The sequence below is a fragment of the Ambystoma mexicanum genome, chromosome 6q, assembly GCF_040938575.1.
Source record: "Ambystoma mexicanum isolate Mex_15411 chromosome 6q, UKY_AmexF1_1, whole genome shotgun sequence".
In the NCBI taxonomy this organism is placed as follows: Eukaryota; Metazoa; Chordata; class Amphibia; order Caudata; family Ambystomatidae; genus Ambystoma; species Ambystoma mexicanum.
The window spans coordinates 234362383-234385887 of NC_090937.1; the positions used below are offsets into that span (position 1 = coordinate 234362383).

At 48.1% G+C, this 23505-nt stretch overlaps 1 protein-coding gene across 6 annotated transcripts in view; it reads right to left on the reverse strand.

The window, feature by feature from the left end:
* The window catches only part of LOC138515929 (sodium/hydrogen exchanger 9B2-like), a 1072421-nt gene that overhangs the window by 397739 nt on the left and 651177 nt on the right, over nucleotides 1-23505 (reverse strand). For all 6 annotated transcript variants that reach the window (XM_069630694.1, XM_069630697.1, XM_069630696.1 and 3 more), the window contains one exon: nucleotides 4768-4943. In XM_069630694.1, the coding sequence (XP_069486795.1) occupies nucleotides 4768-4943 (176 nt within the window). The remainder of the gene's footprint in view (nucleotides 1-4767; nucleotides 4944-23505) is intronic.

The following is a 23505-nucleotide window of genomic DNA, read 5'->3' on the forward strand; positions in this document are numbered from 1 at the left end:
ACACCTTGTGTGTCAAACCTTTGAAGCGTTTGTCGTCCGTATCAGGAGGGATGGTAGGGTACGCCGCCTCCCTCAAGGTGGCCGTAGCTGCCTGAACCACCAAACTCTCGGGAGTGGGGTGAGAGGAAAGGTAGCTGGGGTCGCTACTGGAAGGGCAGTATTTTTTGGTTAACGATAGGTTAACTGCCGGAAGAGATTCTAGTGTCTGCCAAGCAGCCACCAACCTTTTCTGCAACGTCAAATGAAAAGGTACCACCGGGTCAGAGGACGGACCTTGATCCAAAATATCAGTTAAGTCATCCTGAACAAAAGCTTCCAGAGGACTTGACCAACCAAGATACTGAGTGACCCTAGCCATCAGTCTCCTGTAGGGTGACTCAGCATGAGCCCCAGGCTCAGGTCTGCCAAACTCCACCACAGGAGAAGTGTCCAAGCCACTGGCATCATGAAGAGATTGACGTAACTCTTCCAACTGACTGTCCCCGGAAAAGACAGGAGCCACATCCGGGTCAAATTCCAAATCTGACCTCTCCTCATAGATGATATCCAGAGGGAGAAAAAACTCCTGCCTCGGGACAGAAGAGGTTCTGGAATCTTTAACAGGCCTCACAGACTTAGAAGTAGCCTTCCTTGGAGGATCCACAGTACCAGGGACCTCCATCGGTAAATTCAGGCCAAAACGCCCTAAAGGCATTGACGGCACCAACGGCTTTGGCGTCGAGGGCGTCGACGGCTTCGGCATCAACGTCAACAATGGCGCTGAGGGCTGGTGTAAAGGCAAAGCTTCGACATCCGTATCCGACGGACACGGCGCCAACGGCGTCGACCTCGAGCCCTTACCAGATTTCTGCGGTCTCGCCGGGGATGAAGACCAAGACCTAGAAGCACATCTCTGGCAATCAACGGGAACCTTGTCCGAACGGGACCTCGAAGGTTCACAATGAGAATCGCGCCGAGGACCAGAGCCCGAAGGCGCACGAGCCATGGACCAAGACTGTTCCCTGCCGGCTTCTTCCGAAGGCTCAGACAGAACTGTGCCCTGGGATTGAAAAATCTCCAGCATCTGCTTCCTGAATGCTGCCCATTCCTCCGGAGTCGAGGAATTCGTAAGACAAGCCACTTTCCTTGCGGCACCATCCTCCGAGGAGGACGGGGAAGGCGACCGGTGATGGCACTTCCGGGAATGCTGAGACGAGGAGGGCGAATGGTGGGAACCACTCTGGGACCGAGATCCTCGGGACTCCTTCCGACGAGGAGAGTCGCCCCTCGAATCGTCGGTGGACATCCCCTTAGCAGCTTTACGGGACTTTTTGGGTTTGGAACCCCTACCTACCTGCTACTTCCCCTTACGCTCCCGCAAGGCCTTAGCAGTCAGCGACTGGCATTTGGAACAGTCGTCGGTGTCATGACTCTCGCCCAGACACCACAAACAAATGCGATGCAGGTCCGTAATCGACATCTTAGACTTGCAGTCCCGGCAAGTCTTAAAGTCAGACCGCAGAGTTGGAAGACCTATCCACGAGGAATACACAAGGCGCGCCGAGTCTCCGAAGCAGACACGTTTGCAGAAAAAACAGAACTGAGGCTACGGGCGCTGTGTGTTCTATTTATAACATCCCGTGACGTCGCCCTCGACGGAGGCCTTTGAGGGAGATCAACCCGACGCCATCAACGCCCTCTGCCGAAAAGTTTCCGAAGTACACAGCTGTGGACATTACATGTCAAAGATGTGGAATACGTTGGAGGACACAATCCATTCGAAAGATGTTTACCCAGCAAAAGGAAAACTAGCATCTTGCTTTGGAAAATCACATGAAGCAACGCACCAAACACTTCCTCCTGACGGCTTGCATACTAAATGAGGAAGTGAAGCTCGAACAGCCTGCTCACACTGCCCTCTGGTGAAACAACTAGAGAGATGGTGTTTGATGATGCACTGAGGACCCATTCATCGCCATCTTGGGAAGGTATGGAAACCATAGGAAGGTCTTCTGCGCCAGCGCTGGCAGAGCGACCAGGAGGAAAGGGGTTTCGTAACAGTGGCAGGCTTCACCCTGAAAAAAGAGTGAGAGAGAGAGAGAAAGAGGGAGAGAGTGAGAGAGCGAGAGAGCAAGAGAGAGACTGTCCTGCCTGCGTTCAGTGTCCCAGTGGCTGGCGAGCACCAGCGAACACTAGGAGCGAGTATGCAGAAGAAGCAGAACAAGTAGTGGCAGCAGATTGCACGGAGGTGTGTGCAGAAGCCGGTGAGTTTACCATTGTCAGGTAAATCCGGTACGCTCGGTATGCGACCGCGGACAGTTATTTTGAATACCTAACTAATGTAAAGAAGTCCTATCGGCGAAATAAGAACTTTGTAAAGAGGCAAGAACAGAAAGATTACAATCATTTTTTTTTTATAAAAGCCAACATCATTGATAAAGTAAAGAAGGGGCAATAATGAAGCAAGCTAACCATAACCATCATTGCCAAAGTATTCAGTAGGAGAGGCGCATAATCTGCATTTCCTGTGGCAAAAACAAGAGTGGAACAAACAGCATTAATGTGTAATATGTACTCCCAAAAGAAGATGTGGATGCTGATGTTGATTAAAGTTAAAGACTTTCCTAAAGGCTTCTTTGAAGAAGACCTTACCACAGAATACTTGTAGTAGTGTTAGGAGCTTTTGTCCTGGCAGGCGAGGATACCAGGACAGAGGTCTTTTAGCAGTAGTCCTGGCAGGTTAGTGGAACAGGAAGAAATCATTGAAGTACTGCAATGTGGTTGAAGGATATGTGAAGAGGAAGTGGAAAGACCAATAGTGTTTCAAGAATTATTGTGAAATCATCCTGTTGAACGTTTGCGATAAGTGGGGAAATAAAGACTTGTCGTCTAGTTGAACTGTTGGTAAAGTCCAAGTGAAAGACTTTTGGAGAAAGAAGAATGTTAAGATAGGAACTTGGCTACAAAAAGGAACTTGCTCATTTAAGCATTTGAGTGAAAACCCTGCTTAAAATCTGGGGAAGTGGAGCCGATCCAGGTTACAAGGATATACAGTTATTAGGTTTATGTTTAACTTAGCTATTATTTCTGTGACATTTTAATTTTCATATATTCCATTCATGAGTTTGATTTATGTACACATGCAAGGGACAGATTACTTTTGTTAGAGTGTTTTCGTTTAGTTTATTTCGATAGGCAGCAAAAATCCTCATTAGGTTAGGGATAGTGAGACATTTATCAAACCCTTATGAGTTAAATAAAATGGCTTCTTGTGAAAAATCTTTACCAGCTATCCGCCTCACATTTTTGACCTCTCACAGTGGTTATGAGAGTTGGAATGCATGGATGTCATTAGACTGTTAACTCTTCAGTGGTTTTCTCAGATTTCACATAAAGGCTGATCAGAAACAAAAGGTGTTATGTGTGAGTTGTGGGTGTTTGGGTCAAAGATAGGGGCCTGACCAGATTGGAAATGTGTTCCTGGCTCCCTCCGTCAGTCATTATAAGAAAAGACTGGGTCCGTGTAGAGGGCATGTTTTAGCCGCCTGGCCTTCACTGATAAACGTAGGTTAAATAACATTAAGGACAGGTCCTCCTAGTCCGCAAAATAAGAAAGGCTGTTCCAATATGGCTCTATTCTCTCAAATAAATGTTATTTAAAGACTGGCTGTGCTAAGCAGTGGTTAGTTAAACAATGAGTCATAGTGTTCAGCCCTTCTACTTTGTTAAACGCACAAAAGGTATCTTTTAAAGGTTGTGCAAATAAGTTGACCATTGTTGGAACGGAGGGTAAGTAGATTCTGTGTTTAAGACCTCAAACATAAGTCACCGTCCGTGAACTGGCAGAAAGAGCTTGAAATTAAAGCCATAAGTAAAGTGGAGACTCTTCACATAACAATAAAATCTGTTGAATATGCAATTTGTTCTGCCTTCTGGGGATTAGGGTGACATTGTGAATGTAGTCTGAACATATTTGTGTTATTATCTTTTGCAAATTAATACCAAATGACCTATGTTGATGCAGGCTTCATTTTTGTATAAAATGAGACGCTGTGTACTATTCAGGCACTTCACTTCTCCACTCTCCATGAAATAAAGGTTGTGATATGAAATGATATGATATGGCATTTGTAACGCGCCTATACACAAGTGTTTCGTGATGAACCTGAAGTCTGCTCGAGAGCATGATATGCGCAAAATAAATCTTACCTTGCAATGTTGAAACTCTATCTCAGATACTCTAATTGGTTTCAAGTATAGCGCTTAGAAGTCTTGGTTGACGTGTTGCAAAGGAAGAAAGTCTTGTTGTAAACAATGTGTGAGACTTGTGTTGTACAAATATTTTATTTTGACAAATTACCCTGAATGCATGTGGAATTTTCATTGTAGAGGAGAGAGATGTGTTGCACAGATAAACAAAGTAGCAGTGCGACAAAATAAATTGGTTGCCTTAAAATGAATGCCATACACATATTTAAATCAAAATGTTTCTACTAAACCACCAGTTGACACAAGACAAAGAAGCTATACAACTACCATTTCCGGGAGCTTTTTAATAAAAACAACACTGTAGCATCTGTATGAGAATGAGTTAGGGATGAAGCATAGACAGAACCAAAAAGGTCTTGTGTGATGTATGTAATGGAAGACTAAACCAAGCACCTGTGAAATTATTTCTTTGATCAGGGGAGAGTCAGTTTTGCTGCTTTGATGTTTATTACAATTAAATTACAATTAAATCATCTTTTGGACCGTCGGATCAAAACTGTTGCCAGCTGTTGAACATACCAGATGAGAATGCCATGCCCAAGCATGTATTGAAGCCTGTGATCGCCAAAATGTCATCAAAGCTGCCTGCCGCCATCAGCAAGGTTGGAATCCCTTGGTCAACACCATATCCAGCATTTTGCAGCATCAACATCGAGGGGACCACAACAGCTGGAGATACTGCAGCCAAAACAAACCTAAAAATATAAGCAAAACATTTAGCAACTATACCTTTGTCAAGGACTTTTTCAGGGTAAAAGGCACTTTCTGCCACACAAGCCCCATCTCCCTCATACAAACACGTATCACCCTACACCTTCACATTAAACATCCATTTAACACTATATCCAATTAACACTACAATAACCCACTAAAGACACATCGGAGATGGGGTTGAAAGGATTTGAAACAGAAATTATGGTCAATATATTACATTCTCATATAAGTTCCCACCAAAAGAAGGGAACGGAAATTGCATAAATCAAATTCTTAGACAGAATTCAATGTAAAATGTCCAGATTTGGTTTATGTCCTACCTCTTGGGCAGACACCAGGCTGTCTAGACTGTTAGGGAGAATTCTCTGTAAAGGCTAATTTCCCAAACCTAGTGAGTCCCCCAGCAGCTTTGCTGGATTTATGGGGTTTATTTTTTTCTCCTGCTAAGAGTGAGACTCTTTTACTCCCACGCTTAGACATGATTTGAGGTGTTCCTTTGTCTTTCCATGTGTTTTATGGGCTATGCGGTCTTTTACTCCATAGGGTCTCATGTGTTTTTGATGTGGGTTACACAGCACCCTCCGTGCCGTAACCCAGGGGTGTCGTAGCGACCCCCCAACATAGACTCCATACCCTGGGACTGACTACAGTCTCCCAGGGCATGTAAAGTCACCATTGGCTTTACTAGTCCCAAATTATGAACAGAAACCAGTACAAACCATCATATTGTGGACATACTGGTTGGGGCAATTCGATTGCCCCAGGGTCTGTTGTTCGAGGGGGCACATCTCCGTCCCCCCTGATCGAGTTTTAGCTGGTGGCAGTGGATACTACTTTTTATATTCGACCGCGAATATATCTCTATGGGATTTTCCCATTGTTCGAGGCTACCAACTTTAATTATTTAATTCTTATAGCCTCGAACATACCGCCGGTTTATTTATTTAATATTAATTCACTGGTTGGTATTTTTTGCCAGAACTCGATTCTAAAATGGCGTTTGTGTTCTCTTCTGTGACTCCAACCCAAGTCGAGCCCTTTGTTCCACTTTTTGGCGGGCTTCTCCACAGAAGCCTCCAAAAGTGGTGCCACTCTGTCTGGGTACCACAGGGGGTGTTGGAGGGGGTTTAGGCACCCTGGACGGAGTTACCTTGGTAACTCAAGTCGCACTCTTGTGTGATTGGCCCAAGTGGTGAGCCGGCCGGCTCACCACTTAGCATGTTTGATTGACAGCTAGGCTGAGTGAATGGGGGTGTGCTGAATAAAAGCAGGGCTTTGGGGACTGGAACTTCAGAAGTCGCCACAGGACCTAAGAACCCGAGGAGGGAGAGGCTGAGCCGACCTGCAACAACGACACCACCGGTGGAGCCCTGCTGAACCGTCTCACCACTTTTCCCGACGACACAGGAGATCTCCAGTCCGGAGAGTCTTCTTCCTTTGACTGGTGGGGATAACCAGTTTTGCCTTCTTTTCACCTTCCTGGAGCACCTCGTGGCCGCCTTGCCCGTGCCAAGCACCCCGGCAACCGGAACACCACGGTTTACCACTACCGCGCGAAGAAAAGGGTAGTACCTTTTAACCGGAGAACTCAGCGGCGGGTTTCTTCCGTGGCAGTGCAACGACCTTCATCTTTCCTCCACTGCGAGACCTCCTCTTCCTCTGGACGAAACGCCGACTTGCACCTGCTGCCAGGAACAACTGCCCCCGCTGGAGCTTCCTTCACACTTAAGGTACTGTGTCCCGCCTGACTTCCCTTGCGACAGATCGTTCGGGGTGACAGTAAAGCCTCGACTTTCTAATCTGGGCTAGCCAGGGACAACCTAGTTAACTTTTCCTGACTTTGATTTCATCCTTTTTGTGCGAACTATCTACAAGACTCTTTGGGCATAACCCCACTGTGTGAACCTGGACCCCTTCTGTTTGCTCTCTCCAAGAGTGGGCCTTGCAATTGACTTCCTTGCTCTCCAGTAGAATTCTGCCTGTCCTGCCTTACTGTGGTTCTTTGTAAAAGTATTGAAACTAGTGTGCTTCCTTAACTCTGCCTTTTTCCCTCCCTTTCGTTACAACTTATTAGAGTGTCATCTTATGTTAAGCGCTCACCTCTGTCTGAAAATAAGTGGTGTTTCTCACTAAGACTTGTCTAATAAGTGAATAGGGTTGTATATATATGATAGTGACTGTGTGCTGAATTTACTTACCTCGTTTTTGCTAGTGTAAATCACAAGTGTGTTTTTAAATAAATAATTATATACTTTTACACCAAAGCTCTGGTCAGTGTTTGTTTGTGCTACTGTGTATCTGTACCTATTGTGTATACTCTGCATACTGCCTAACTCTTCTTGAGGGAAGTCTGACTGCTCAGCCACAGCTACAAAGTGAATCTGTGTGGTACAGACTGCTACCAAGTGGGTTTACTGCCAAACACCTGTGGTCTTAAATCTTGTGCAGTGGTCCCTAAGGGAACTGCACAGGTTTCTGCCTAATATAGACAAACACACTGAGTTCTAACCAACACCCAGTCTCCTGCAGAGTCCCCAAAGACTCCATCCTCTGACCAATCCGTTTTAACCTTTACATGGAGCCTCTGGGTACATGTCTCGAATATCCTGAAACAGCCATCCACTAATATGCAGGTGATATACAGTTGTACATAATATCAGAAAGCCCACAGGACATCAATTATCAACCAGTTCTCGATGTCCAGTGCCGGCCTCAAATTGAACCAATCCTTGACCAAATGTGTCCTCATTGGTCCCCCAGTAAACAACTTGTTAAACAATGGCTCAATGATATGCACCTAGAAGGATTTGATCTGCAGCTCTCAGACTCGGCTAAATCCTTAGGCTTCACCACTGACAGCAGCCATCCTTCCAGAGATACATAGCCAAGAAAGCCCAAAAGGAGTGGCTGCAAATTTCCACCCATCGCAAATTGAAACCCTTCATCTCTCCGCAGGATTTAAGGACTGTAGTAAAGGTGCTTGAGGTCTTGCACATTGATGGGGAAAATGCCCCCCCGGTATGTCTCCCAGCTGCTCACTTTGCTCCCCTAAAAGCATTCCACCACACTGCAGCACATCTTATTACTGCTATGCGTAATTACAACAGAATCACCCACATCCTGTGCAAACTACATTGGCTTCCGCCCAAAGCTAGGATACTATTCAAGACTGCATGTATCATCTACAAAACAGTCACAAGTAGCACACCAGCCGGCTACACTCCACTATATGGTAGCACACACTCCTGGCGCAGCAAATCAACCAACCAGCTGGAATCACAACACATACGAAAAGAGGACATGCAAACAATCCTTCTGTAGTCATGAACCCATACTCTGGAACTGGATCCCGGTATCGGCTCAGAATGCCCCCAAAATTCTCCAGTTTCGCACATCTCGCAAAGTGTTGCTTTTTCAACACAACTTGAACAAGGATTACTCCCAATGGATGCATAGATAGCTGCTCACAGCACTGTGCTACTGCTAAAATATTCCTTCCCAAACAGTGGCTAACCACATGCCTGTACTGCACTCTGATGCTCTCGAGCTAGGACCGCACTTTAAACAATAAAAAAAAAATAAAGTAAAATAAGATGCAACTGAATGGATACTGTTAGGGCAGTCTATCATTATTTTGCCTACATTTGTGTCACGTCCCCAGCAGTCCCACCCCCGACAGCCCCATTTAGCTCACCTCAGGGTCCCAAACAGTATAGAACCCACGCACCCATACAGGGCGGCCGGCGGCGATTGGTCAGCGACATTGGGCATCGAGGAGACCCGCGCCGGCGGCAATCTCCTTTCCTACGCTGGCGGTTGCCCTGGCGGCTCGCTGGCAGGCTCTACCGGCACCATGGTACCCATCGCACGCTGCACCAGGTGCGGGGCGTACATCGCGCCTGAGGAACGGTGCGTCATACGCAGATCACTTGTTTTGGGATCGGTCACGTGACTACATCACATGATCATCGTTGCTTTCAAAAGGAACGCATTGATCCCACAGCAACGCTTCACAGCTGATTCGTTCAGACTGTTTTGGGGTTTCTACTGATTTCTTGCTCCTGTGTTTTTGACCTCGGACTGTTTCTGGAACTTCTCTTTGTTCTCCTTTGGTACTTTTCATCGACGTTGTGACCTTTCTGCATTCGACCTCGGCCATTCCTCTGGATTGATTTTGGATTGCCCTACTCAAACTAAGACTCTTGGTACTTTGAAACTCGGACTGCTCATTGGATTGAACTTTGGACTTCCTTATGATTTTTTTTGTCTTGCTCCCTCTGAATCAAGTGTTAAGAACATCGAATAGGAGTGCCATCCAAACTACCAACTGTCGTCTATCACCACCGGCTACCACAGACCCCTGCGGGTTACACCTGTCACTGGGTTCCCAGTCACATACATTGGGTAAGCTGCCTATAATAATATCATATTCCCTTACTTTGGGACTGTGGGTAGTTTCTAACCCGGTTGCTGAGGTCAGGGGAGGGTCCTTCCGGCGTTCCTGATTCAGGCTGACGGCATTCTACACCTGTGGCCTCAAGAACTACACGGGCAGTTATATTGCTATTCTGCTCGTGTGGTGCTTGGGGACGGAGGTTTCATCCTCTACACGACCATCAAGTCGTGACAATTTGTGAGTGGCTGGCCCAAACATTTGGCTACGTTCTATGGTTGTTCAACTTTCTATTTGTAAGTAGGCAGACATGTACACATCTACTGAAGTCATCATGAAAGTGTGCTGGGGTGCCAACTGTTGGCAGCTGAACCTTTGTCTGGCTACACCAGGACCATAGCCCTTTTTAACGCATTGATCCCATCCATTGAATGCCCATTGCCACGGTCGTCCCTGTAGCCCTTAGCACCCACTACCAGCCTGGGATCTGAGTTAGCTCTGTGCTTTTAATGGGATGAAAGATAATGGCTTAGCAGCAGCTGTTAACGACTTCTGGTGTAATAAAAATGTGTAAACAAGTGTGCCTCACATCTTTTGCTCTTTGCACTGCAAACCTGCTCAAACAACTACTGGCGAAGCCAACAATTTTGGCACTAGAGGCATTAGAAAGGCATTTCCCATGCACTTTGATAATTCTCAGGTACAAACACCATTTTCGAGCTGTTCACATATTGTGGTCAGGTAGTACCATTATGTTAGTGCCCAAAAAGGCCTATCCCATGGCTTCACAAAAGAGTACACGGTTGGCTATGCCAATGCGTGTTTGAATTGCAGGGGAAACATAAGGAGCAATATAATATTGTCCAGACGGAAAGACTAATGTATTTTTGGTAGCTACACTTTGCAGCAAAGCATTTCTTTTATAGGTTAAAGATTATTGATGCCAGAACTACACCCAAGTCAAATATTTACCTTGTTCTTGATGCTAACAGAATGAGGAAAGAAAGCTAGAAGAGCATTTCTGAGGGCTGCTGAGACATTTCAGCAAAATGTTCCACACCGAGAAGGATGACCTGTATTTTTCCAATGTTTATTTGGAGCCACATTACTACCATCCTTTTCTCGAAAACAGTAAGGCGGTTAGATAGTGCCTGAAACTGATCAGGCCTGCTAGCCCCATATGCCACAGGTGCCATGGGTTTTGGCACCTGTGACATATTCACTATTCCCATCCCTGGATAAGGGTTTCTTGGATCCGGGAGGACCAGGTGGTATATTGGGAGGTTTCAAAATGGAAGCTCTCCATGGCAGCAACAGAGTTGGTCTCATGTACACAGTGGCAGTTTAGGCACAGATCAATTTGGGTGTGGGGTAGGCTGAACCTTGACCAAGTAGGACCTTGGAAACCAGTGAGTGTGGCAGTGGGAATAGACTTCAAGAAATCAAAAGGAGTCAGGAACCATCTACTGACTTTCATCCTGATCCTGAGATGGTTGTGCGGAAAGTAGAGCCACAGGGGAGTGTCCACCATCGGCCTAGAGAGTAGGAGATAGTTCTCAGTATAGGGGCTCCCACACTTTTGTAAATCTCCTCTGTGAAGGGTGCAGTGAGCTAAAACGTGGTTGTAGGGTAGACCCTCTTGAGTGGAAGAAATTCCAGAGAACAGTGTTTTTTAACCATATTCGTTCTCAGCCGAGGGAATCCCACACTTGTGAAATTCAGAAAGAGGACTACACTGCAGCACACAAGGATAGAGGCCCGACACAGGTGAAGCTAATTTGCCACTCTCAATGAATCAGATGAGAGGGCAGTCGGTTTTAAAGTGGAATATCCACATAGACAGGGCAACAAAGGATTATAGTGAAAGGTTGGCAGACTGGTGGACAGATGAAGAAGGAAGGAAGAAATTGAGACACGTAGAAGGTGAAAGGAAATGAGGGAAAGAAGAGTGCCCCAAGGGGTGACCAGGACGCTGTGACAAGATGAAGTGGGAGGAATGAGGCCAAGTTGTCTTTTGTTTGTTCACACGATACGTTGGTAACATGCCATTGAGAATACTGAAGCTAATGTTTTCTATAAATGCCAATAAAAGGTGTTTTGGAAAAAGAAAATGAGTCCTCGGGGGAAGAGGTGGCAAGAGGACAAGCAACACAAAACACATCCAGAAGCACTCAAAGCACTCAAGAGAGGACAGAACAGCAAGAGGTGAAGAACAGGTACAGAAATTAGATGATATGGTCAGATAGGAATGTAGAAGGGTTCAACCAAGAGAAAAGTGAAGATGGGGATGGAAAAAGATGGAGAGGAGGAGTCAAAGTAGTAACAAGAAGTACCAAAAATGACGGATCCTGAGAGTTCATGGAGACCTGCAAATAAGCTGGAGCCAAATGCGAGGAATACCCCAGGTAATAAAAGGGAGGTCATTAGGAAGGGTAAAGAGAAATACCATAATAAACATTGAGATCCTAATTCGAAGAAGCGTAAGAGAGAAAGTGGGGAAAATTAGGAAAAGCAACGTAGTGAAGAACGGAACCAGGAGTGTTAGAGCATTACAGAGCTGTTAGAATAAACAATGTAAATCCTGATTAGTCAGGTGGCGGTGATGGGAAAGATTTTTGTTTTGCAACTTTCCTTCCAATTGATTCCCTAGCTTTTTGTCTAAGTCTTGGAACTGTGGCTGACTTTTGAGTTAAGTAAAACCTTTTTAGCTTCACCTAAATGCTTGCCTGCCAAGCTATATACCGGTGATGCCCTGCCGCCTCTGCTACAATCTGAGAATAGTTGATAACCTTACTAGGAAACCAGGCCCTCCTTAATCTGCCTTGCTGCTCATCTTACCCATCTTGCGAGTGTTTGGTTTGACTAAGTGTGAAATACCATTCCTTATCAAGTTGGATGGCCTCTTGGAACTCTCTTTCAGGGTTGGTTAAAAAAATACAGCTTGAGGGCACTAGAGGGCGGACAAAGATGGCGGCTCTCTACTGAGCTCTGTGAAGCTCCGAATGAATCCTGTGTAATCACTGCGACGCTGGTTGGTAATTGACCTGGAAAATATATGAAGAACATTGCGGAGAGTCGGCACCGGCGACACGCTCCGCTCTGCTCCTGAAACGATCTCCCTGGTCCAGACGGGTGCAACCGAGCGAGGACTCGGAGGAGCGGTGCCAGGGCCGCGTGGCTGCAACCCGACAGCACCGGACAGCGGCCCCTACGCAAAGAGAGCAGGCTACGTGGAGGAGAACCAGGCGATGTGTCACTGGGCCGCCCGCGGCCCGGCCACCATGAGCAAACCCCCAGCGCCTGCGGCTGAAGACAAATTGTCCAGGAGGGGAGCGGGCGCACCCGCTCGTGGACCACGCCGGCAAGATCGGCGCCTCCCGCAGGGACGAGGCAGCGGTGCTGGGGAGACCTGACCTGAGAGTGGGGGGGAACGGCCCCCCACCCCTCCGTTGCTGTGGGCAAGGGACGGCACTGAGGCCAAGCACTGATTAGCACGGTAACAGCAGCCACGTGAGAGCGTGGCGGGGCAGTGATCCTCCTGCTCGCACCCTCCAAACCACAGTAGAGGAAAGCCTGCAACGCCGGGATCCAGGCAGCCCGAGCGGGTGCAGTCTGGAGCTAGCCCCAGGTACCCCGGGGCGGGCGCCGGGCAGGGATCGGCTCACCCAAACCTCATCAATGTGCCGCGCAAAGAACACTCCTCTTCCCTGGCAATAAGCCGCGGCCATCGACCGGCGCTGAACCTCACGCCTTCCGCAGGCCGGGCAGCCAACAACAGACCCAGAAACAACCCGAACACGTCGGACAACAGAGCGCGAAGAGCCCAACGGACCAAGCGCAAAGCAGTGCACAAAGCACGCCCGACTCTGGGCCCCCCACAACCATGAGCAACAACAGTGCACAGCACGCCCAGGCCTGACAAATGCTTTTTGGGCTGTAAGGCGGCAGGAACAGCTCCCACATCACCGCAAAGGAGGAGGACTCCCACCCCCCAGGCAAAATAAAGTGGGACACCGCTCCAGCACGCTGAATATCACCAGACACCACCCAGCGCTGGTACTAAAACCACGGCCCGCGATCCTGGCAACACAAGGGTTTAGTACAACGCAGCATCAGTGGGCATCACAGCTCAACCCCACTATCCCCAAGGTAGCGGGGTCAACCCTTGAGTCGCGGTGGGCAGGATAGCGGGCCACTTGAGCGCCGCTGGACACTGCAGAGGACCAGTAGAGCTACGAAACGCAACTACCAAAAATCAACGCAGTCATACTGACGGTCACGCCCGGCGCCCCGAATATCCTGGGACTTACCATCACCCACCCCCTCTTACCATCACCCACCCCCTCTTACCCTGAACGCTGGCGACGGCCGGATCAGCCTGCTTGTGTACCACGCCCTGCAGTAGACCGAGCATCTGAGGCCCAGCCCTTGACCTCCTCAGCCTCTAAAATGGGGAAAAAAGATAAATCACAGCGCAAGCTCAACTTTGAGCAAGGACCCTCCTCCAGGACACCTAAACCAAATATCAGACCAGGCTCTCCAATACAAACCGCACATCAAGAGGAAGACCCCTCCCAACCCCTCTAACCATTTGACATCAGGAAGATTCTACTTGAATTGAAATCTGAAATAGGCAACCTGGACTATAAAATCGATACCCTATCCTCCAAAGTGGACCCGCTACAACACTGTCTTGACAAGCATGAAGACAGACTTGATTCAGTTGAACAAAGAGTCTCCGACCTGGATGATAACACAACCTCACTAACGGCCAGGGTCTCCACAATGGAGGGCCAGATGAAGTTGGTAAGTGCAAAGAACGAGGACTTGGAGGGACGCTCTCGAAGAAATAACATCAGTCTAGTCGGGGTTAGGGAGCAACAACTACACATAGAAATGGAAGACTATGTTGAATACATTTGCACCAAACTCTTCGGAATCGAGGCGCTGTCCCAACTGTTCGTGGTGGAAAGAGCTCAAAGAATACCAATCACCAAACCCATTCCAGGAGCAGCCTTGCGACCAATCGCCGCCAAACTGCTTAACTATAAGGACCGGGACACAATTCTGCGAATTGCTAGAGAGAAGGGAGACCTCCAGTTCGAGCGCGACACCATTCAAATCTATCCTGACTTCTCCCCGGCAGTCCAGGCAGCAAGGAGATCCTTTGCAAGGATCAAGCGTAGGTTGCAAGATAAACTGACATACTCAATGATCTTCCCGGCAAAACTCTGCATCCAACACAACGGGAAAACCCAATTCTTCACCTCGCCCGAGGAGGCCAATACCTTCCTCGACAAAATTGGCTGTAGACCCCCCCCAACAATAACCCACGGCCACCGCCGAGGGAGCAAGCTAGAAGGAATCCGCCATGAATCCATGACACGACGTGAAGCAGCCCACCTCCAACACTAACGATTACCACCAATGGTACACTACTTTAAAAGGCGAGAGGAGCCTATTTCCTTGGAAAGCCACTAGCGCCCCAAGCACAGCCATGTTACGGATTACAGTTTTTGGGGAGGGAATTATCTCGGGCCAGTTGGGGGTTGCCACAGCATGGGTGGGTTTTTTGCAATCAAAGTGGGAATATGCCTCTGGGACCCGGTCCCCCCCCACCTCCTATACCTTGACTACCAACAGTTGTGGCGATGCACTCCACGAATCGAGATGTAACAATGTGCTCCCTGCGCTCTGCCTCAATACCGCACCAACCCCAGCAAACACCAGGACCCAACATCAACGACACCCTGACACCAACACAGCAAATTCAAGGTAGCCACTTGGAACATTAGGGGGGGCAATATACCAGTGAAAACACACAAGATTCTCCAATAACTTAAGAGGCATAACATTGAAGTGGCCCTAATACAAGAAGCTCACCTCCTCCCAGAGTCGGAACACTGCTGTGCCTGAGAATGGGGGTGTCCAAATGGACAAATCACACAATGTGCACTTAAAACCATCCAAAGCAAGCCTCCAGGTTAAGGAAATCTGTCAAGTGCATGACTTGATAGACATATGGAGACACTAACTGGGAAACCAAGGAATACACGTTTCACTCGACAGTCCACAACACTAGGTCACGCACTGACTACCTTCTGCTGTCCACAGAAGGCCCCTTTCAGTGGGGGACAAGTCAGATACTTCCTAGAACCTTCTCCGATCACTCAATGGTAACGCTTGAATTCGGCCTTCTCAACAACAAACAGAACCAACCCCACTGGATATTCAAACCAGGAGCTCTATCGGATCTGGTGTTTGCAAATGAACTTCGGCACAAGATCACCACGTTTCTAGAACTCAACCAAAAATCTGTTGTCTCAGCAGGTACACTCTGGGAGACGCTAAAATGCTACATCAGAGTAGTGTGTATAGCAAAGGAGAATGGGATCCTCAAACTGATTAGACGCGAGCTGACTGCCAGCAAAGCCCGCCTAAAAGGACTCCAACTCGAGTGCACAATCTCAAACAATCCCCGTACCTGAGCTGACCTTAAGGAAGAACTCTTGAAATTCGAAGCCACAGCTGAATGTGAGCTAAAATTCCTTGGTCACAGAAATTAGATTCGCCAATATGGTGAGGGTCAGAAACCAGGAGCCCTCTTAGCGTGCCTGATAGCCGCCGACAGGAAGCCCACCTGCATAGAGAGAATACGTAATGCTCAAGGCACACTGGTGCACACACAAGAAGAAATTGTCGACACCTCCCATTCATTCTTTCAAAAAGTTTACAGCTCCCAGCTCACCACTCACCCTGACACTTTGCATAACTATTTAAACGATACAGAACTCTACTGTGTGGAACGGGACCTTTGTGAACCTCTAAACTCACCCATCTCACTAGAAGAGATCCTAGACGCTATAAAAAAGCTCCCCAACACTAAAGCCCGGGTCCCGACGGCCTCACAGGCCAATTTTATAAAGCCTTTACGGTCATAGTGGCCCCGCTTCTCCTTCACGTCTACGAGGAGGCACTAGAACATGGGGTACTGCCACCGACCCTACGTGAGGCAAACATCATTCTCTTACATAAGGACGGCAGATCCCCCGAAGAATGTGCCTCCTATAGGCCAATCTCACTAATCAACCTCGACAACAAAATACTAGCTAGAATACTAACAGCCAGATTACTGCCCCTTATGCCTGGGTTGGCGCTGGGGGACCAGTCAGGTTTTGTGCCCGGACGGAAGACGTTGTTCGGCATTAGAAGGCTATTCGGCATCATGGAAGCTCTTGACCCAACGTGTCAAGCTGCGGCAGTTCAGCTCGATGCTGAAAAAGCCTTCGACTCAGTTGAATGGCCTTACCTATTTGCAGTACTACAACGTCTGGGCCTGGGGAACTATTTTGTCAAGCTAATCTCCCTACTATACAATTACCCCCAATCCTCTATCATCCTAGGTACCTCGAAGTCAGCACCCATCAACCTACAACGGGGAACAAGACAGGGATGCCCGCTTTCTGCCGTAATATTCGCATTAATTATGGAACCCCTAACATCCGGACTGCGCGCCCGACAACTTCACAGGGGCCTTACGTTAGGTCCCCATAAACTGGTGGTCTCCCTCTATGCTGACGACATCATACTCTACGTCCAAGATCCCCATGAGAACTTGAACCACATCAAGCGTGAGGTTATCAAGTTCGTGGCCATCTCGGGTTTAAAGATTAACTAGTTTAAATCAGTAATATTTCCCCCGATACGTGAGACAAAATACTTCAGAGATGATTATGGATTCAAATGGAAACACTCCCATGTGCTATATCTTGTAATCTTTATGTCCCTTTGTCACCACGACGTATTCATAGATAACTACGAAGTAACACTAGGATCACTCCAAGATCGAATATCCAGATGGAAAACCCTCCATCTGGAGAGCCTCGCTTGTCAAGATGGTGGTTCTTCTGAAACTCCTCTATTTGTTCGCCAACATACCCATACTATTACCGCTTTCCTTTTTTTAAAGAGTCAAGAGCTTAATCCTAGGGCTTCTGTGGCAGGGTAAACCGGCATGGGTAGCATACACAACACTTATAATGCCAACGTACCAAGGTGGCCTCGCGCTTCCAGATCAAGAACGGTACTACTGGGCAACCCAAGCACAGTACCTCAGTCATTGGTACACCACACACTTCAATCGACCTCATGTACAGGTAGAACGCGCCCTCGCTTACCCCAATCTGTTAAGGGCAGTTATTATCGTTCACCTGGCAGTACCACACAACACGATGAACTTTGTCCTGTCCACATACGCAATTTGGAAGAAGATAGTGCAGAAATATGGCACTCAAACCAGATTCTCCCCCCTACTGCCAATTAAATTCATACCTGGAGTTCCCCTAACCTCGAAAAAAGTTTTTCATCAATGGGTGGACAAACTACACATTCAAACCATAGGGGATGTATTCCATGAAGATATGTTCACGACACCCCAGCTAGCCAGGGAGAAGGGGGGGGGTAACACACCCCTCAATACATTTGTATACTTCAGGCTTCGACACACACTGCAAACACTGTGTCCATCATTCCCACAATAACCGCCCACGTGGCACCTCCTACAAGGCGTGATCCAGGCAAAGGGCGAGGGTAGATTGATTTCCCTAATTTATAAGTCCCTACTAACTGCCACCACACACACAGATAACCGTACGAAAGCCTGCTGGGAAAGATCACTGCAGACCACAATATCGGATGATGACTGGTCATATCCTTCGGCAGACACAAAAAGTGGCACTGAACACACGTTTGAAGCAAATCCACTTCAACTACTTGCACCAAACCTATTACATACCAGCCAAAAAATGCTGACAGCAACCTGAATCCCAAGCCTCATGTGAGAGATGTGGGACTCCAGCGGCTGACTTTCTCCACCTCGCCTGGAGCTGCCCCGCAGTGGCCCGGTTCTGGACCCAAGTTCTCCAGATAACAGCCACGATCATTGGAGAGGAGCCATCACCTATTCCAGCCGTAGCCCACCTCGGACTGACGAAACATTTGCCAGCTGCGACAAGGAAACTCGCAACCGTCTTACTCGTGCTCGCACGTAGGAAAGTCGCGTTGGCATGGGGACGCAGGCCAGCCCCCACCCTGGCAAGCTGGGAAAAATACATACTGTACTGCCAAGACATAGAACCAGAATGTATCTAAACCCTATGCCTACATGCACGGCCTCCTGACATATGGGGTGCCTATGTCACATACTTGCTATCTAGGTCAACTAACTCTAATCCACAATCAAACAGAGGCGACGAGGCAGGCATGCAACAAACATTTTCAATTCGAAATAACTGCATCGCATTATCCGTGCTCTGGCGAAACGATCCAACATGAGCACAGAACAATGGGGAAGGGAGGCGGGTGTATCGGGCTGGGAAACCTAGAGGCAAACTGTTTTCTTTTACCCACTGTATGTGGAATTTGTGTGTTAGTGTTTTGAAAATACCAAAAATAAAGTACAAAAAAAATACAGCTTACCAGGATGGCGGGGAAAAAAATAAGGTACTAGAAGTAAATGGGAATGAGGGAAAGGGAGAAAGAGGTGAAAGAAAATAAAGTAAGGAGGAAAAGAGAGGAAAGGAAGCAAGCAAAGCCAGCTGGAATGTGAGCAGACTGTCGGAGAAACCAGAGTGAAAGTAAGTGCAAAGAAGAGACTGTAAGACTTTGGGGAAGCATGTCATCTAGGGTTGAAAACCAAACATTGGGGAAACTTGAAGACCTAGAGAGCAGTATGCAACACCTAGTAAAAGATAAGAGAGTGATCACAAGAGGAAGGGGCCTCAAAAGTGCAGCAGTCCACCCAAAAAAGGTGCCAGAATACTTGGACATTGAAGCTATGCTAAGGGTGGGAACACTTCAGGCTTTTGGATCTGACCCTGGGGCCTGTGACAAGAATGTGGAATTTCCTTATACCATCCACCTATGGAGACTGTGACGATTCAACAGGTCTCGTCACTTCTCCCCAAGGGGGAGCCCTTTCCTATGAGACTAGAGAGGAGAGGCTGCTACCCAAATGTCCCCCTAGGGGTGGTAATATGCGGGAGGACCTCATAAGGAGGGACTCCCCTTCTGGGCATAAGGACATCCACCCGAGGAAAAGACTCCATAAAACTCTATCCTCATGGTTACCCTTTTCTCCCACCATTGATAGTGGAACCATGTGTTATTGTAAAGCCATGACGTTAACACATGTAAAACATTCTTGGGCGAAGAAGATGAGAACCATATGGAATAAACCTATGCAAAGCAAGCTAAGTACTGTAACAAGGTGGCTCACTGGAGGCATGAAGAGTGCCAAAGAGACTTTCCAAGATGGTGTTGACTTTACGCCAGGGTGGAGTCAACAGTAAAAGGTAGAAAGCCAGAACGGACTAAGGGGATCTCACTGCGGAAGCCAGGAGTATGCAGAGTCCCAGGAAGTTCAAACTTGGAACCCTGCATCCAAATTAGTCGCGTCTCTCCATGAGGGGGACAAGAAGAACAGGACGTTGCTGGAGCGTCCTGGCAGCCGGTAGGGAACCGACTCAACTTGGTGGTACGGTGACTGCAGAAAGGTGTACCAGAAACTATACAGAGTACACCAGTCTGCTGCAGAGCCATGCTATAAGGAAGGAGGAGGAGGAGGAGGAGGAGAGGCCCCGGTGACCCTGTGAAGAACCAGAGCTGTGTCCACAAGGTACCACAGGAACCAGGAAAGACGGAAAGACCGGGTGGGGTCCGGAAAGAGACCCAACTCAAGCAGAGTGCATAGGGAGTCATCTCCCTCATCGCAGTGGCCAATTCAATACCACTGTTCAAGCAGAGTGCATCTGAAGTCATCTCCCTCATTGCAGCAGTTAGCAAAATACCGCTGCCCAAGCAGAGTGGAATGGGAGCCATCTTCCTCATCACAGTGATTCACCAAATACCTCTGTTAAAACAGAGGGCCTGGGGAGTTGTCTCCCTTGCCACTGTGGCCCAACAAATGTCATTGGAAAGCCCCAGAGCTTTGGGAAACAATCCCCTCATTACGACATAGAAACCAGTAGAGAGATATAAAAGAAAACTATAGAGAACCCTGGAAAAGATTTCAATCATCAGAGTGTTAAATGGAAGCCAAAGAAGGCTAGGAGTTTTTCTCCTTCCTGGAAGTAGTTAAAGAGAATATAGGTTTTTGTTCAAGAGTGATTAAAGACCACTGTGGAGAACATTTGTAAAAAGACCAGGAGAAGGGAGTCATTCCCCTAGTTCCTTGTAATGGGACTTGAAGGAGTTACTTCTTCTATAAAACTGAAGCAGTCCGGGGACTCCCAGATGGCCACTGACGTGTGACGACGTGATTTCACTCCTCTGTCTGGGTCTACAGAAGCAGGCACAAGGGCCGACAACATAATCAATAATTGCCGTTTCTCTGCTAACCAGAGAATGTAGAGACCCCCCCCGGGCCCACCTTGAAGTATGAAGATCGTGAATGGAGGGACGCCCCAAGATGATGAAACTTGGGTGGGAGATGTGGCGCCGGGCGTGTCAGATGATGGGGAACCCATTCCCATGCTCCCCGCAAGGGCCACTAGTTGCACTGACGGGGGGAGATAAGCAGCTGCGGATGATAATACGAAACCACTGGGAGGTGGTTGGGGTGGTGACAATGGGAGATATTTGGCAGGAAGGGACCATCATAGAGTTTGAAGTGCTGGGGGAGGAGATGGGGTCACACCCGGGCCAGTATATTACTTATTACAGGATGGTCCAGAGAATTAGGAGAACATGGCCTGAAACGGTATTGGAGGGAGAACCAGATGATACCGTAGATATGATATATGATATGACAGAGAAGGGGGCATGAGATCTCTAGACTATATGAGATGATGATGTCCAAGGTAGGGAAGGAGTTAACACAATTGAGGCTAGACTGGGAGGCGGAGGTGGGCGCCCCTCTGGAGGGCGAAATGTGGGAACGCGCTTTAGGATACCACAAGAAGGTGTCTAGAAATGCAAGACTGAAACAGATACAGCTATATGTCACACATAGAGCATACATGACACCAGAAAGGATATCTAGGTTCAAGGATGCTGCAATACAAACATGTCCCAAATGCAATGAAGAAAAGGCTGGCATGGTGCACATGTTTTGGACATGCCCAGTAATTGAGTGCTTCTGGGGCGAAATAGCGCAAAAGCTAGAGGAAAGGGGGATCATGATGGTCGTAAACACAGCTTGGGCTTGTTTGCTGGGGGGGTTCCCCAGATCGCAGAAACTTAAGCATATTAACAAACTGAAAGATTTAGCATATGCGCTGGAAAAAAGAAGGATAGCCATGGGATGGAAGACATGTCATAAGCCACGGGTGGAGGTGTGGTGGAAGGATTTGCAGAAATGGGCGGAGGCAGAAACCGTGGTATGGCAAGAAGCTAGCACTGTAGTGGGGGAGGAAGAAGTGGGAAGCCTGATGGCATGGAGGTCATTAATACCGGAATTGTTTGGGACGGTGCAAGACCTGACAGGATCCACGGAGTGTGATACCCCACCGCGCGAGGCAGATACAGAGGGTATGGAACAAATAGTTTTGTAAGTGAGGGTGGGATGGGGGAAGCAGTGACCAAAATAAATTGATGAACATTTGTATTTTTGATGCATACACTGCGTGTGTGGTTTGTATTGTTTTTGTTTGAAAATTAATAAAGTTTTTTAAAAAAAACTATGAAGATTGTGGCGAACCGAGGCGGCGTAGCCCGTTGGAGTGGAAGCTCCGCCTATCTAGGGGGAAACGGCATCCGGCAAGCGTACTAACCGTGTCTCCAGGAGCTGAGGGGAAGGGTCCGGAGCAGAGTGGCTGACTGTGCAGATCTCGCAGTGTGCTGAGGAGAGAGTGAGGGAGCGAGCGGATGGAGGAGCGGAATTGAGGGATAGCAGAATGCTAACACTGACACCTACGCAGCTATCTCCTCTGGGACGAGGAATTCAAATCAGCTTCCGCTCTGGTGAAGCGGGCAGCTGGTGGAGCAGAATTGAGGGATAACAGATCAGATTGGCTTCCTGGGCAGCAGCGGCGGTGAGTGCGGGGGACTTAAGGAGTGAGTTAAACAACTCCCGAAACATCAGAACTCAAGCTCCTGGGCTGGGGAGGGCCTCTCCCCGCATCTCCTAGCAGAAGAAAAGAAGAAAAGGGAATGTTAAATGGAGGCATAAGGAGAGACAGAGGACTAGTCTTGAGCCTCCCCTCGGTGGGACTCTGCAGGTATCATCTGAAGGGCCCAGGTGCCCACCTTCTTAACGCAAGACCACCAATACTCATCTGGTTGACAAGAGCAAAAAGGGGCTGATCAAGGCTGGTCTGTAACCTTTAAGTGCTAGCTCGGAACACTGCTGTGTCATGGGGAGCGATGGAGAACTGTAGTGCCCTTCCTCCCCCTTCTCTCAAGCTGAATTGCTGTAATACACGGTACTAGCTACCTGAAAGTGCTTCTTTCAAAACTAGGGGTGCGCACAAGTCCTGCAGAGACAGTCTCTGAAGATATACTTTAAAGGAGGGAAAAAAAGGACGTGGAAAATATCCCTACAGATGCCAGGGGCCAAGGCGAAGACCACTCTGCCCACCTGACTTGCAAGGGTGCCAGCTGGAACGTTGCTGGTGTCAACAGCAGGAAGAGGTGCAAGGTTTATCAATGGGCAAATCCAAGGAGGCGAAATCGCATATTATGACCCTGAATAAGGAGGACTTGCAAGAGTGCCTCAAGGGTGTGGAGGTCAGAATGAAGAGCTCATTTCAGGACCAGCTAGAGAGAATGAAGGAAGATTTGCGGAGCTCAGTGCATGAAGTGAGGAAGGTAATTACCGACCTTGGCACAAGAGTGGCCACGACGGAACGAGGTCTGTCGGAAATGGCTGAGGAGGTCAAGCTAAATGGGGACCTTGGAACAGGTTGCCAGGGCCACCCACAATCTTGAGCTACAAGTGGAGGACTTGGAAAATCGGTCCCGCAGGTCGAACATTCGAGTGAAGGGTCTGAGTGAATCGATCCTGGATGCTGATCTGTGGGACACTATTCAACAATGTTTTGGGAGCCTCTTGACAGAGACTCAACCGGCGGATGTGAGAATAGATTGGGTGCATAGAGTGGGGCTTAAGCGACGGAATCCGGGAGCAAGGACACAAGACGTCCTGGTGGCCC